At 37.6% G+C, this 15607-nt stretch overlaps 2 protein-coding genes across 2 annotated transcripts; one reads left to right on the forward strand and one right to left on the reverse strand.

Moving 5' to 3' along the window:
* Positions 1-927: 927 nt before the first annotated feature.
* Positions 928-7496, reverse strand: LOC121940780 (mediator of RNA polymerase II transcription subunit 30). The gene is made up of 5 exons (XM_088090570.1): positions 7157-7496; positions 6302-6533; positions 3832-3990; positions 3507-3596; positions 928-2147 (listed from the first exon to the last, which is right to left on the reverse strand). The coding sequence occupies exons 2-5, from the start codon at positions 6524-6526 to the stop codon at positions 2052-2054; spliced, it is 570 nt and encodes a 189-aa protein (XP_087946696.1). The 5' UTR covers positions 6527-6533; positions 7157-7496; the 3' UTR covers positions 928-2051.
* LOC148186668 (uncharacterized) lies at positions 6372-15562 on the forward strand. The gene is made up of 4 exons (XM_088090569.1): positions 6372-6510; positions 10328-10628; positions 11599-11760; positions 14743-15562. The coding sequence occupies exons 3-4, from the start codon at positions 11623-11625 to the stop codon at positions 15328-15330; spliced, it is 726 nt and encodes a 241-aa protein (XP_087946695.1). The 5' UTR covers positions 6372-6510; positions 10328-10628; positions 11599-11622; the 3' UTR covers positions 15331-15562.
* The last annotated feature ends 45 nt before the right edge of the window (positions 15563-15607 follow it).

Raw genomic sequence — 15607 nt, forward strand, 5'->3', positions numbered from 1 at the left:
TCTAGTTCAATCATACTGTAGAGAAGGCAGAAATTTCTACAGCCGATATCTCCAACAGTCTGCAACTCACACCAAAACAATCTACACTGATAAATGGCACTACAGGTAAGAGGAAAAATATCTGTTTTTGATTTTTGGATGAACTGTCCCTTTAACCATCTTAATTAGTCTGGTCTAAAAAACTAACTTTTTTTTCATTCATTATCAATTAATCTGGCTTTTCCCCCTAATTATTTAATGAATCATTTGTTCTATAAAATAACAGAAAAATACCCATCACCAAGGTGACATTTTCAAGTCCAAAAGCCATCAGAGAGGAAATTAAAAGAATACTATGATAATAGTACTGCTACTTAATATTCCAGTTTACAGGAAATAACTACACCCACTTCACATTGGGTAAACAAAAGCAGCTCATGTAACCCGAGACGAGCATATTTTCCTGATCTGATGGGTAGGCTGATAATTTGTGCCGTATAGCGAGCCTTGCACAGTTGAAAATCCTGGTATTTTTTTTTCCTAGCAATCAGTCTGATGGAGAGACCCTTTGGGCAGATTTGGACTGGCTGTGAAATTATTCTAAATACAATTACAGTAATCAAAGCGCTGCTCGATCACATGTCATCTTTGTTTTTGTGTCTCTGGGAATCTCATAGTCTTTGATGTTGTATCGGAGCGCTACAGTGATGAGCTGTTGGTGCGTAAAGAAAGATGAAAACAAACAGACAGGGTCGCAATATGCATCAGTGTGTGCTGGTGGATGCGCCTTGATGCACTTCTACGTAATCTCAATTGTGAAGGAAATCATGCATTCCCACATCTGCCCTCTGGGTTGGAACTGAAACAATGACGCACATACTGTGAAGTCTGGCCTGTTTTGTATGTAAACACAGAACTAAGAAATATATATTCAGAAATTTTGTTTAAAAAAAAAAAAGAGTTTATTTCATACAAAACAGAAATGACCCCAGTAGACCTACGTTTTGTCCCACAGTTTACAAAAATAAATTCACAAGCAAGCAAGTCTCAACACCCTCAGGGTAAACAGGTGTGCTGTCTCGCACTCAGGAAGCTAATCTCATTAAGCACACGCGCACGCACACACACTCACACACACACACTTATGTACAAAGCACCTGAGATACATAGCTGCCAAGGGGCTAATTTGAATTCTGAACTCATAGTGTTTCTACAACTGACAGAGCATAATAAGGGCAATTGTTCGTATTGTGAACACAGTCGTCAGATCAGCTTCTGTGCTTTCTGGATGAATTACCTGCAATGAATTCAAGTCTGTCTGGTGTCGAGTCAGCACCCGAGGGCAAAACACCGTGAATGCGGCATTTTAAGAAAACTTTTTGTTTTTACCTGAGGCAATACAGGTTTCAACTCATTATTTAAACGGTAGAAAAACAGGAGTCCATAACATATTTGAATAAACACAGTGACAAAATAACAGTTGTAGAGCACTTGGCAAACATAAATTGGGTTGTTGGCTGCTTTGTACAGAAAGACAACGATTCTTGGTGTCAGTCTATCAGGTTGTTTTTTTGTTTTTTTTAGCTTAAATTAAAGAGACACGTAGGTATTTTTCAACCTGGATCACTGAATGTTTTTCTGTCTACGTGACTGATGGAGACAACAATTGTTGAAATTGGTCCAGTTTTGGGAGAGACCAATCCAGCCACAGCAGCCAAACAGGCTGCAATGTAACCCCAATGAGCACCTGTGCAGAGACAATTTATGTCAACCGAAAGTGCTTGTTTTTGCCGCTGACAATGTTAAAAAATATAGGAAACATAGGAAAATAGGGTCCGGGTTAGCCTTTAAGTCTTATCCTATCTAAATAACTTTCCCCCTCAACAACTTTAATATAATACATAGTAAACACGGGTGAACTGTGACATGTCAGTTTCAGTAATGAAGTGCCAAAACAAAGGAGGTGTACCAAAGTGAAAGGTCCCGAAAATTCCCTTATTTCACCTGTTTTTTAAAGAGTTAAAGATTAGAGAGTCTGTGGAGGAATGTATCTTTTAAAAAGAGTGAAACTATCATTTCCTGAGCGTCAGCATGGCGTTGACATCCCACAGCAGGTTCCTCATCTGATCCATCAGAACCTTCATCTCCTGGTTCTTCTGACGCACCTTCTGCAGGAGAACCAGGGAGACACATGACGTCCCTCAGTTAAGCACATGAACCACAGCTTTAACATTCACTCGCTGTAAATATCATTAAAGGCTGATTCACGATTATTCCTGCTGGAGGATTCTGAGAGTAAAAACAGATACTTTTTCATTTGTGTGCCACTATGCTGTTAATAAAATAAACAAGCTCCGCAGCCTGAGGCAAACATTTCCACTGTTTTTCCACTGGCTGCCTGATGGCAAATCTACCTGAAATCTTCATCCCACTGGAATATTACCTCTAATGTTTACAACATTAACGCTCTGATTTTAAATTGGCTTAAATTGCAGACAATAGATGTTTTCTGCACCCACAGCAACAAGGTGTACCCTCGCCTCGGTGTCAGCACTGCCACCTAGAGGCTTTCTTCTATAAGCAAAGAGCAAAAAAAAGATTCAAAATAAATGTCAGCCTGAACTGCGAGGTAGAAATATTGTGTCACCCAAGTATCTGTATATTTCTGTTGTTTAAGACAAGGCAGCAGTGTTGGACTACAAATGAAAACATGTCTTTTTCATGCACTGGTCTATTTTAAGATTTTGGGCTATTTTGCTTCAATGTCTTCTTTAAGACTAAGAGGAATGAAAACATCCACAATGTGCATTTAGGTTTATTTTACTTCAGATTTCTGTTCTGGAAATGTTGGGGAAAAAAGCATTTTAATTATAAAATGCCTGATTTGGATATTTAAACATGAAATTCCAGAGAACTTTTAACACCAACAATAATTTTCTTAATGTAAATAATCAACTCGTGAGGTTTTACGGTGATAGCTACACTTTAAATTATTTTCCTTATTCACCTGTAATGTCTTATTTTCTTCTTAAGATAAGTTTTTTTCATACTTCAGTCGCACTTTCAGACACCAAACTTTACAGTTTTATTCCTATCTATAGTCTGAGGGTTTTTATAGGCCGATTTCTTCATATATCATTTATAGCTTGATTTATAGAACATTTTATTCCTCAAAACACGGCAGATTTTTGTATGGCTGTTGACAGTAGTTTCTGATTTATGTAGTGATAAAAACAGATATTGACTCTGACAGGTCAATTGTGCCTCCCCTAAATTATCTTTATATCTTGACAGACCAAGTGTTACTGAAATATTTGAGCAATACGCGGCATATTACACTGATTTGTAATTTACAGCGTGTATCTTATTTATTAGTGCGTGGGTGAGTGCAGGAAAACTGCTGCAGCATAGGGATTTGTGTCGGTCTCTATGACTCTTACGACTCAAATGCAGAAAATAACCATTTTTCAGTATGTGAGAAGTAACTGCTAATTATTACTTGTGACAGAAAGAAAACAGAAACACACCTCCAGGACCTCTTTTCTCTCCTGGTAGACAGCAGGACTGCACGGCTCCACTTTGACAGAAACCAGCTCCTCTCCCACGAACGGCAGAAGCTGAGGACACAGAATACATAACGATAAGTTTTCCCCCGTCTGTCTATGAACGCAGAAGGTTGTGACGCTGAAAGACCGGAAGAAAGTGTAAAAAAAAGGCAAATGTCAAAATTCTGTAAATGCATTCAATTAAGCCTGGTCATTTTCTATGTCCTTCTAATGTGTTTCAAGATTAATATTTGTTTTGTATTCCCTATAAAAAAGAAACATCGAAGCAGAAATGTTGGGCTCTGACCTCTGATGGTCCCTCCTGCAGGTCAGAGGTCATCTCCACGCAGCGTTCATAGAGGAGCCGGAGCTTTCTAAACAGCAGGGCGAGCTGCCGTAGGTGTTCCTGCAGCTTCCCAAAGCGATCCTGGTACATCGCCTGGCTCTGCGTCACACCGTTAGGAAGCTACAACAAAGACACAACGTCTCTCATTAATCACATTCACTGTTTTAATCCCAAACGTCTCTCTCCTTTGTTTTTTTTTAAGTGTATTAGATATAAAAGCACATGGATGGTGATGCTTCAAGACGGGTAAAATGCACAACTTTTGAGTCCATGGTCCTGATGCTGCTCCTTTACTCTGACAGTTTTCAGTGCAGGAAGAAAAAAAAAGCACTCGCTCAGTTTAATGCACAAGGACAAGCTGGAAGAGAAGAGTGATACACTGAGAATCACAGCGAGAGACAATTAGAGACAGATCAAGTTGAGATGGAAGGATGAGTGAGACAGATGCTGACAAGCATGCCAAGCAGGTACGCCAGAAAGGAGGACGGGACAAATGCAGACTGACAGACAACAGAGGAACCCGGTAAGCTCAAAAAACTGCAGCCATTCATTTACACACACCTGATGGAGGACCGAGAAGACCAGACTGCAGATTACACTGATATTTTCTCACAGTAGCTAAACTAAAATTGTCATCTCTGATAGCAGTAAAGAACTAAATACTAACACTATCTAACCAGTCATCTACGTAGATAGAGGTGGACAAAAGAAATTATTTGACAACTCAACTGCGGAAAAATAAATGTACAACAATTTTATTAATCTATTAAAAGAGACAAATTTCATTTACAGCATCACCAATGTGAAAATTTGCTGCTATTAAAACATTATAAAAGGACTTTTTAAAGAAAATTGTTATCCAGAGAAAATAAGCAACTGCAAAATGACACTTTAGCCTGTAGAATTTGCAACTAAATTTATTTTCTAAATATTTATAGATAAAATAATTATTTTAATATTCAAAAGAAGTAATCTTTTGACTTTAGAAAATTTCCATAAAAACGATGCAGCTTAATCTGCAGGTGAGCGTTGTATGATATGACCAAAAGCTCCAGATCAAGAAAGTAATTGGACACTGAGTTGAGACTGTTTTGTCAAAAAATTTGAGAAATTGAGATAAATCAGTAATGAAAATAAGGATTGTTCTCAGTCCCTGAAAAAATATTGCACAACCATTTTAATTTAAATTAACCTTTTTAATGCACTTTGCACTGCATTTTATGTATGAAAGGTGCTATACAAATAAAGATTGCTACTATTATTATTATTATTATTATTATTATTATTATTATTATGATTATGATTATGTTGTTGTTGTTGTAGGCCAATGCAACAGTGAGACAGCCTGACACCTTATCACACCAGCACCTCTTTGACACTTCATCAGTAAAAACTGGCTTCACAATAAAAGGATCTATATAACAGGTAGTTCCGTTTCATGAGTGCTGGGACTGACATCATGTATCACTCCGCTCTGCAGGTGTTTAGAGCCGTTAATTACGTTAATTAGCCCGCATTAACTGTCGTCATAACAACCTTCGCACCGCAAAAAGTAACACATTTCTACAAATTACATTTGAGTTAAATGGTGAACTGTCGACAGAAATGGACAAAGAGAGAGAAAGAAGCCTGAATATTTGACTTCAAACCTCCAGGTATGTTCATAATGTCGAAATCTGTTCACCCAACAAGTTGCTAACTCGTCGGTATCACAGGTCCGCCATTGTAGGCAACGAGACTGATATTTTACTGGCCGCACAAAAAACCCTAAATATACATATAAATGTACGCGAAACAAGGTGGCTGCCCTGTGGTAACGTACTTACACCAAGCAACAAGCTATTGTGCGGAAATGTTTGAGTTGCTTGGCTCGCCATTCAGTCCCAGTCCAGCTGCAGAAGGCATGGCACTACTTCTTTTGTAATATTGACTATAGACATCGCTTAACCCTTTAAAACCTGAGCAAATTAGCTTGATAATCTTTCAAAAACACAGGAAGAAGCTGTTTATAATCTTCACGATAAGGAGAATATTATTCCTAAATTTGGTTTTCTGGGGCTATTTTTCTATTTTTTTATTATTCGTTTATAATTAACTGTCTCACTCTTCAAAACTAATTTTCAGGTCATTTTCTCGCCACCTTTTGTAAGATTTGTTTTCAAAATAAATCAAACCAATTTTCAGGCTCAATTATGACAGGCATTTGAATAAGAAAAAGAAAACTAATGTTTCAGGTTTCAAAGGGTCAACTACCTCATACCAACCAAATAGATAATAGGATTCATCTCAAATGCAACCCACTTGTTATATCCACATAACAGTGGATCCTGCAGAGTAAGAGGCACGTGATGCTGTTTGCAAAATCAGGCTTTTGCAGCATAACAGCATCTCATTATTCATTATTTTTTGCTAACAGTCTGCTGTCCAGTACCTGCGTGGCTCGGGCAATCTGGAAGATCTCCATGGTGCGAGTGACGATGTCCTGGACGGTCTCCTGTCCGATCCGACAGAGGAACACCGGGGAGATCTCCCTCAGGGCTCCCTGAGGGGGCATGGGCTGCTGACCGGCGGCTGGAGCAGCACCGGGGGGCAGATGTGGCTGCTGCTGCGGGGGCATCCCGGCCATCCCCGGCTTCTGAGGTAAGGAGGCTGCCATCACTAATCTATGAGGGACAAAAAAATCCGAGACAATTACATAAAGGTGATAACATGATGTGACCGATATCTGAACATGACCTGTTAACAAATGTTAGCACAAGCTAGTTTATATGACGAACAATTAGGGTCATGTTAAAGGAAAAAAAGTTAGATTTTGAGAGTAAAAGTCATATTACGAGCAAAATGTTGCAATATTTTGAGAAATAAGTACTTGTATTATAACAATAAACTCGTAATATTAAGAACAAAGTCGCAGTTTTACGAGAAAAGTCTTTATTCCAATAAAATTACGACTTTATTCTCGAAGTCTAAAAAATCCTCCATGTTGCCCTTAAACTCGTAAATTTAACAGAATAACTGAAAGTTTCAAAATTATCATTTTGCCTAAAGTCCTGACAATATTACGCAGCTCTACAAAAAAATCCCCACAATCTTAAAAACGTCTTTTCTTGAACGCACTTAACTAAAAACACTAAACAAACAGCGTTTTCAACTGACAAAAGCGTATCTTGGTGGCTAAACATGCTAACGTTAGCCCACACAATCTAATGGAAAATCAAATGCACAGGCTAGCTTGTTAGCCGCTAACAAGCTAACTAGCTGCTAGCCAGCCCAGAAAATCGCTTACCTAAATGAACTCCCCTCAGGTGACTGCTGTCCAGAAATCCACAGTTAGCTCTAGTTATTGTGAAAAACAACGATTGCTGATTTATTATTTTAAATAAGACATAATGAGACCTCGCCTCGGATTTCTTTCATAAAGCGCCGCACGTTACTGTTTTCATTGCGTCACTTCCTGTAAAAGGGGGACAACTGTCCCACCACCAGATGGAGACAGTAAACACCAACCTGTGTCATCGATTTAGATCCTGTCCCCGCTTGTATTTTTTAAGACGTCTTTTCCTGTATTTGAACTTACATTTCTTATGAACATGCATTTTTTTTGGCTTTTTTTACGCACTTTATCATCGATTTTATTCCATTTCCTGCAAATTACATCTCATGTTAATCTAAATCTTCAGATCATAAACCAAATTTTTGAAAATAAACTCAAATGATGCATCAGTTCTTTATTCTAAAATAGGAAAGCTACTAAAAATGGAATCTATGTACCCTACATAATCTTTCATGAGCTAAAGTATGCTTTTTTGTTAGTGCCCTGGTATTTTGTGTTAAAGTATGTATCATGTTTATACTGTTTATTATTAAAATGTATTTAAAATATATCTATATGTATCTATATATCTATATATGTCTATAAAAGATAGACACCAACCTTACTACAACAAAAATTTGAAGTGGACATATTCAGTTCAGTTTCAGTTTAGATTCAGTTTACATAATAAAAGTAGCACTATTACCACAATGTGAAGTCAAGTAAAAGCCTGCATTGAAAATTTTACTGAAGAAAAAGTATTTAAGTTTAAGATACACTATATTATGTTTTTTATAATAAAATGTACAAATTGCATAAATAAGTGTCCACTGATTGGCAATAATACTACTACTAATAATAATAATAGTAATAATATACCTCTTGGAGTTTTAAATGAAGGTCATATGTGTGAGACTTGTTTGTCTTAAAGCTCGGCCAGCCAAATTAATTCAGTAATGGCTAATCATTTGCCTTTCATTGTGCTGACCTGTTTTTTTTATCTGTTAAGTCAGTGCTGCTGACTTTTTCTGTGGTTTACATAAGATCAAAGGTTACACGTGTTGTGATTGCCAGAAGTTATCAGGAAGTACATTTTGTTTTTTAAAGCCATGTGAGTTATAGTTTAAAAAGCCCTTTGTTGACCTTAAAAAATACTGAGTGAAATCACAGAGCAGGAATCGATATTTGGTAAAAATAAAAGGCAATAGCTTTGAGTTTTGAGATCCCTTATCTCTGCGTGTCCAAGAGGAAAAAAACCTCCATTTGCATGTATTTTATATGTCCTCCAACGCCAGAATGGATCAGATTAGCAGTGTGCAAGAAACTAGCAAGAACAGAAAAAAAACTGCAAAACTGATTTTGTAGCTTAATGCAGAGCTATTTTACTACTATTAAAATAACTTTAATATTTCACTTTCCCTTGCACTGTGTCACTGCGAACAGTGCCCTGTAGTGACTTCTTATTCAGCCTCCCCTCCTTTGTGCACTATTTTCATAATGGCTGTGTGTGTGTGTGTGTGTGTGTGTCTGTGTCTGTGTCTGTGTCTGTGTCTGTGTATGTGTGTGTCTCTGTCTGTGTATGTGTGTTTCACTGCACAGCTTCAACTTGAATCTTAATAGTATCACAACGGTGATTTGGTTAGCAGGCAGGCATTACAGGCAGAGGTCACAGGAACACACTAATGACAACGAACAGCACAGCAGTCAGATGCAGCACATTCAAGTGGGATTGGTTCGGTTTATATGAACAATCCCTCTTCAGTTGATGGTTTTCTAAATGTTTCATGCTTTTATTTTAGTCTTACATCAGCCATTACTCATTGTTGCAGCAATGCACTCCAAAGTTTTGCAGTTTTGAGTTTTTACGAATGTGACTGTCTTTCTGAGCATCAAATGAAATGTTAACATTTCCTCCGTCTCATCTTTATAGCTGAATTCCTACCAAGGCAATAAAATCAGTATCTTATTTCAGAAGAAAAATGTCACACAAACGAGCTCAATAACATATCGATATCAGGGCATGGAATTTATTTAAAGCTAATACTACAAACAGGAAAAATATGTCATGAATTAAACACGCAGCAGCAGTGACGACAGTGGCATTGGGTTATCTGATAGAGGTATTAAAATGACCGATACCAGGAAATATGCACCACAGTGATAACACATCTGATAAAGCACGACAAAGGCTTGCTTCACAGCTGCCAGAACAACCTGTTTCATGGACAAGTTAGTTTCCTTCTCTGTCCTTGAGGTTGTGTCGTGATGATCAGAGAAAAGTGTGTTTTAGGTAGTAAATTTGTGGTTTGCATTGTGACGCCGATGCTGATGTTGAGTAGTTGTCTAAACAAGTGTCCAACCAAAATATAATAATAATATTTTATATATAATAATACCAAAATATTATTTGTGCATGAGTGCAATGAGTTTGTCACTTCATTGCTTTGTTTCTTAGAGAGTGATAAGGCACCAAGTATTTTTATACGAACTTGATATGAAAAACTAAACATCACAGAGGCACATTCCTTTCTGCTTGCTTCACGTATTCCAACAGATCGGCTGCTAGTCAACACGCAAGGTGAAATTAGACATGCTTTATTCACCAAATTTTAATCAGAATCACTTTCATTCAGGTGGAAAAATGTCAAAGTGAGCAGAGTAGAATTTTTGTGTTATCAGCATCACCCTGCAAGTCGTCCTTGGTGATTGGTTTCTGTGGTTACATCCCATTTTTCAGGGATTTAGATCTGTTTTCCTCGGCTGACTTTCTTTTCCTCTATTTTATCTGAGCTTGGTCGAAAGTGAAAAGTTAAATATGAAAAGGAAAAAAATATAAGTTTCTGTTTCCATCAAAGTGCTCTGTACAAAGGGCAACCTGTATTCTTTGCAAAATTATGAGCTAGAAGTTGTTAGAACACAGGAAAAAAAATTCACTATTAAAAAAAACCAGTTACCTCCAGCTGCACCAAACAACAAATTTTAATTAGCACATAAGTAATTGAGACCTAATAAGTAATAATGTTCAAACTGTTATTCATCACAAATGATTAAGTTTTGTTTAGAACACCCAAATTAGAAAACTAGAGCCATGCATAAAGCTCTGCAACAGACGAGCATGCCTTGTCTTTTCTTTTTACTTGTCAGGTTCAGCGTCACCGGCAGGCCGAAAAAAAGGTCACCAAACAGTTGAAAGCAGCGTGGAAGCCAGTGAAAATGTTACATTGGTTCTTTTTCTAGCTTTTACTTATTCAGTTTCTCTTTCACACGGAACAATGTTTAAGCACTGCTTCGACATACGGACGGTATTTGTTGGCGACGTGTCATCGCATCTCATCAGTAAAGGGGCTAAAATTTGCACATTCACCTGGATGTTGAGTTTCCATCATTGCTGATCCGAGCCGGTGCTGATGAATACCTGTGGCTGCTGCAGAATCTTTTAACCCAGGTATGAATGCTGATCTTACACTTTCCCTTTACATATAAAAGCCAGATGTTAGCTGGTGTTAATGGGAGTAATTTTATGGTATGTCACCACCGTATTTCTTTTCTTAAACCTAACCTATGTAATTTTACTTGCCTAAATGTAACTTCAGTAATTTGCTTCAACCCAACCTTTGTAAATTTATGTAAAGTATTGAACTTTATTCTAATTACATAAGTGACAACGCTAATTCTTAAAATACCATATGAACTGTTGAATGTGCATTTTTGTAAGATAGTGCTGTGTGAGCATATGTTGAATAATACCTGCTGTGGCTAAAAAACTGCAGCAGAGAGCAGAGAGTGAACAGAAAGGGGCTGGAAAAGTAGAGAAAATAGAATATGAAATATTGTTTAAAGCCACATTAAGCTAAACAAATTTGTATATAATATTAACAGTAAGGTAAAATGTTTAAAGTTAAAATTGTATTGAAGTTTGCTGCCCTGGAAATTAGTTTTTTACCATGTGGCACAGAGGACATTTTAGTGTTTAGTAACTACTGAAAAATAAAGGCCCACACAGCACACCCAATGCTGCTTTGGACACGAATTTGAACAATCAAGTTGAGCTGGAAAAATATGTAATATAATATTTCTTGTAATACGGCACTATTGTAAGATGTGGGACAGTCCATGGTTCCCCAATCCTCTTGGCATCACATCATTAGTGTCCTTTAATCTCCAGGGTTGAACAGGGAAGTAATTGGCAATAGGTAAAAACAAAATGTAACTCCAGCTTTGCAATAGAAATACAGTACAGTCTCCATTTGACAAGATGACAAGACAAGACGTAACCAAACAAAATTTTTGATCGTGTCATAATCGTAATTTACATATCACATTTCACTTGTCCGCTCTCTCTTGGCATTAAGGTAAAGCTATAAAAGCTCCAGGGTACAGTGCATGTTTTTACTCTCTCTCTCTCTCTCTTTGAGGATAAACTGTTATCGGCATCTGTTATGGAGAGCTGGCAGGTACAAAAGGACAGACCGAGAGGCAGGGACAGCCGTAAAATACAGCTGAAGACCAAGATGGAGACTACAAGGATGCTTGTCCTCACTGTCTGTTTGACCTTTATGTCAGTGGGCTGCACTGAGGTAAGAGACACTTTGGAAGCAAAAGACCGGACTTTGTGTCCACATTCTTGGGTCAGTGATGGACAAACAGTTGAGCTTTTCTAATTTGTGGACACCGGTTGGACGGCTGCTTTCAAGCGCAAACACAGCTGATTTTGTTTTTCTGGCTTAAGTGTGATCACAGTCAAATTAGTTTGAGGTAAATGAAACATTTTAATGCAACTCAAAGTCTAGGCAAATGGAGCAAAATAGAGAAACTGAAATAGGTTTTTTGGTATAATGAGATGGTGCATCTGTTTGGACTTTACTTTTTTAAGCCTTTGAACCCTGAGAAAATTGGTTTCTACTAAAAACATGGCGGAAAAGATAATGAGCAATTTGGCAAGTTTTGTTCTGCAAAATGCAAGAAACTAGTAGATGTAAAGAAAAAATTAAATCTAGGGAAAATGTCCAGAAAACTGTATTTATAGTTACTTTAAATTTATTTTTCTAGTTATCTTACTGAAATATCACAATTAGTTACTACTGGGGTTTTTAAACATAAATCAAGCCAATTCGCCCCAGTTTTAAATGGTATAAAAGAGAGAAAAATTTAAGAAAAGAAACAATAACAATTAAAAAAAAGAGTTAATTTTTTCTCTTGGAAACTGTCGTTGCCACACATTTAGTAGCTGTTCTGGACTTTTTTCAACACTTTAAGGACTTTCCATCAATGTTGCCTTAAAATCGGAAATTGAAAGTTTGTACTTTGCTGACAGTGGTTGATTTTTTATTGCTTTTTATTTGTTTTGTTTTTTCTTAAAACTTAAAAGTGAAACAGCTTGGCTTATTAGATGTAGCTAGTTTACATGTAATTACCCACACACTTTATCTTTGAAAAGCATTTTAAATTGCAATTTTTCTGGGGGTTAATGGGTTTAATTAACCTTTTGTACAATCCCAGTGTTACCAAATGTGTTTTGTTAAATTTCAACAGCTCCACTTCTGCATAATTATGACTAGGAAATATATTTATAGCTCCTCTGCTGCTCTACAAATTCTTTCTTTTGTTAGAGGGAGCTATTTGGTTTCAGCTGACAGGTCGCATCCAGTTCAGTTTCCAGATGAACTGCATGTGACCTATCAGAAAAAAATAAATCGTAGGTTTGGACCACAGTACAAGTACAGCACAGTACAATACAACAAAGAGACAGATGCAGAAATACTGTGTGCGCAGTCAGGAGACAACTAGTTGTGGGCAGGGCTGTTCTGCAGGCCTCCACCAACCACAGCAACATGCAAAGTGTGGTTAATGTTTTCATGCTTTGTGGACTCACCTGGAGCAGCAGGTGCTTGACCTCTGCACGATGCGGCTCCGAATATTTTGTTTCTGACACAGAGATGTAGGAGCTATGTTGTCAACGACCGTACGGTACAGGCAGGAAAACACATTCGTGTTCAGTGTAGGCAGGTGGAAAGAGAATTTAGCACAGTGAGACAAGACAAGACAAGAATATAACATATAACTGCTTTTTTAAAAATAATTTTTAAAAATAATTTATATTGGTACAATAATTTCTTTTAAGGGTTGGTTGACACAAAATACAGACATTTATAGTATATATTAAAGTTTCATGTACATCAAGTGCAACAAATTGTGGTTTAGCATATTTTCAGTTTAATTATTTGCTTTTTTATTTTTTACAGGCATTAAATTTTATTGTTACCATATGTTTAAGATTACTCAAACCAAATTCAAGAGCAGAACTGTTTCTTAAGTTAAAGAATTATGCTTTATCTAAATTGAGATTTTCACTCACATCCATTAAAAGATAAAGATTTAAATTATAATTCACTTTTTACATATGTAAACTTGTCACAATAAAGTTCCATTTACATAAAAAAGGGTTGGTCCATAAATGTTAAATATTGTCTCACGTACTTCTAGTAGTATCTCGCCATGCGGATAGTTCTTTTATTTGCTTAATCTTAAGAGGTCTTTGTCTGGGATTTATGCTGCTACTTCTAAGCAGTCGAGGAATTTCTTTTGTGGGCTCATGGCACTAAAAGACAAAAAATCAACAGCAGCATGTACTGTACTAGAATAGTTTCACATTTTGGGAAGAGTGAAACAGTGACCCAGTTCCTCAGGACATCTCACAAAGGTCACCGTGAGTCTTTGTTTACGCTAAATGTAACATTATACTGAAGAAATAGTCCCTGTAATAGTTGTTCACAGTGTGATGTGTGTAGACTAACTGGGACATTGGTGCTGCAGGTGGAAATTAACAAGATGCATATCTTAGAAGCTGCACAACCAGCCAAATCGATCAAATGGTGATAAAAATGCTCAGATGCATGGCTGCTGCAAAGCACTGCAGGAAGTTACTGGTTAATTAAATGATTAGTCCAGGCATTAGTATTATCACAGTTTGATTATTGTTCAGTTATTTGGTCCAAAAATAACAGAAACTAATTTAATTAGACTGCAAGTAGCACAGAACAAAGCACCTTGCATCGTTCTTCACTGCCCATAAGAATTATAAATATTATCACAACTGAAACTCTAGAAATACTCTCATCAACTGCCTTTTTTTTCCCTAAACAGACATCATTATTTGACAGTCGTCAGAGAGTCGTCTTCTGTTGCCTCCATGTAGAACTAGTTATTACAGAGGACAGTACATTATCGATACATTTTTTTCTTGTGATTTAGTGGATAAATTTCCAGGTACTTACTAGTTTGTGTTAATTGTGTGTTGTTTTGGTGTTGTAATGTGTTTAGTCGTATTGTGAGTATGAGACTCCAGGAAGAGTAGCTACTGTTTAACACAGAAGCTAATAGGGATCTTAAACAAAAAAAAATACTACCAAAACTATCTGCATGGCTTGATAGCACTTAACTTAGTGAGAAAATATGTTTAATATGTTTTTTATTACAATGCACTATAAAAATACTATACAGATAATGCATTGGCCACAAATTGTGACTGTGGATTACAAACTGTTGCTCTCTTTTTACAGGTGCTATCTACAACACCTTGTAACTCTAACTGCACAAATGCAACAATGGCCAGCAACACCAGCCAACCAACTGGTACCATGCAACCTGCAGCAACAACCACATCACTGCCTGGTTACACCTCTACGAGCGTGCCCTCCAGCAGCCACAACAATTCAACCAAAACACCTTCCACCTCGTCCTCCTCAGCTGTCTCCTCACGCACCACATACACCACAGGCACCACAGGCACCACAGGCACCACAGGCACCACAAGCACCATACACACCACAGGCACCACACGCACCACACGCACCACACGCACCACACGCACCACACGCACCACAGGCACCACAGGCACCACAGGCACCACAGACCCCACAAGCAACACAAGCAACACAAGCACCACACGCACCACACACACCACACACACCACACGCACCACAAGCACCATAAGCACCATAAGCACCGCACAAGCCACGTCAGCAGCTGGGAGTGTTGTGACGAAGGGTCCTGCAACTTCAGCTGCAACATCTGCCTCTTTGTTCAGACCCTGCAGTCAACTGCTGGTGTCTGTGATCTCTGTTGTGATGTGCGGTGCATTAGGCTGAAGCTGTAAAACCAAAAAGTCATGGGTTGGATTTATGACCAAGCCTCTTATTTAATGGCTCTTACTGTGACTGTCATACATGTATCATATTAATGCCATGAAGTGCTTATTTTGCACTGAGCTCTTGTCCACTGTCTATCTCAACAAATCCTCTATGCTGCCATAGCAAATATATACACAGGATCTAACATTTCTTTGGAGCTTTGGCAAATAAAATTGTACCTGAATTGCCATCGGACAGTATTTTATTTTATTTTATTTTTTGCGATGTAAGAAAA

The sequence above is a fragment of the Plectropomus leopardus genome, chromosome 17, assembly GCF_026936395.1.
Source record: "Plectropomus leopardus strain MGB_pleo_1.0 chromosome 17, ASM2693639v1, whole genome shotgun sequence".
In the NCBI taxonomy this organism is placed as follows: Eukaryota; Metazoa; Chordata; class Actinopteri; order Perciformes; family Serranidae; genus Plectropomus; species Plectropomus leopardus.

Bases quoted from the DNA above. Each gene is read 5' to 3' on its own strand.
- LOC121940780 (XM_088090570.1), bottom strand. From the start codon at position 6,526: ATGGCAGCCTCCTTACCTCAGAAGCCGGGGATGGCCGGGATGCCCCCG. The intron at 3,597-3,831 runs GTCAGAGCCCAA...CTGTGTCCTCAG, and splicing joins TGCAGGAGGGACCATCAGAG to CTTCTGCCGTTCGTGGGAGA. The intron at 2,148-3,506 runs GTGTGTTTCTGT...GTTCTCCTGCAG, and splicing joins AGAGAAAAGAGGTCCTGGAG to AAGGTGCGTCAGAAGAACCA.
- LOC148186668 (XM_088090569.1), top strand. From the start codon at position 11,623: ATGGAGAGCTGGCAGGTACAAAAGGACAGACCGAGAGGCAGGGACAGC. The intron at 11,761-14,742 runs GTAAGAGACACT...CTCTTTTTACAG, and splicing joins TGTCAGTGGGCTGCACTGAG to GTGCTATCTACAACACCTTG.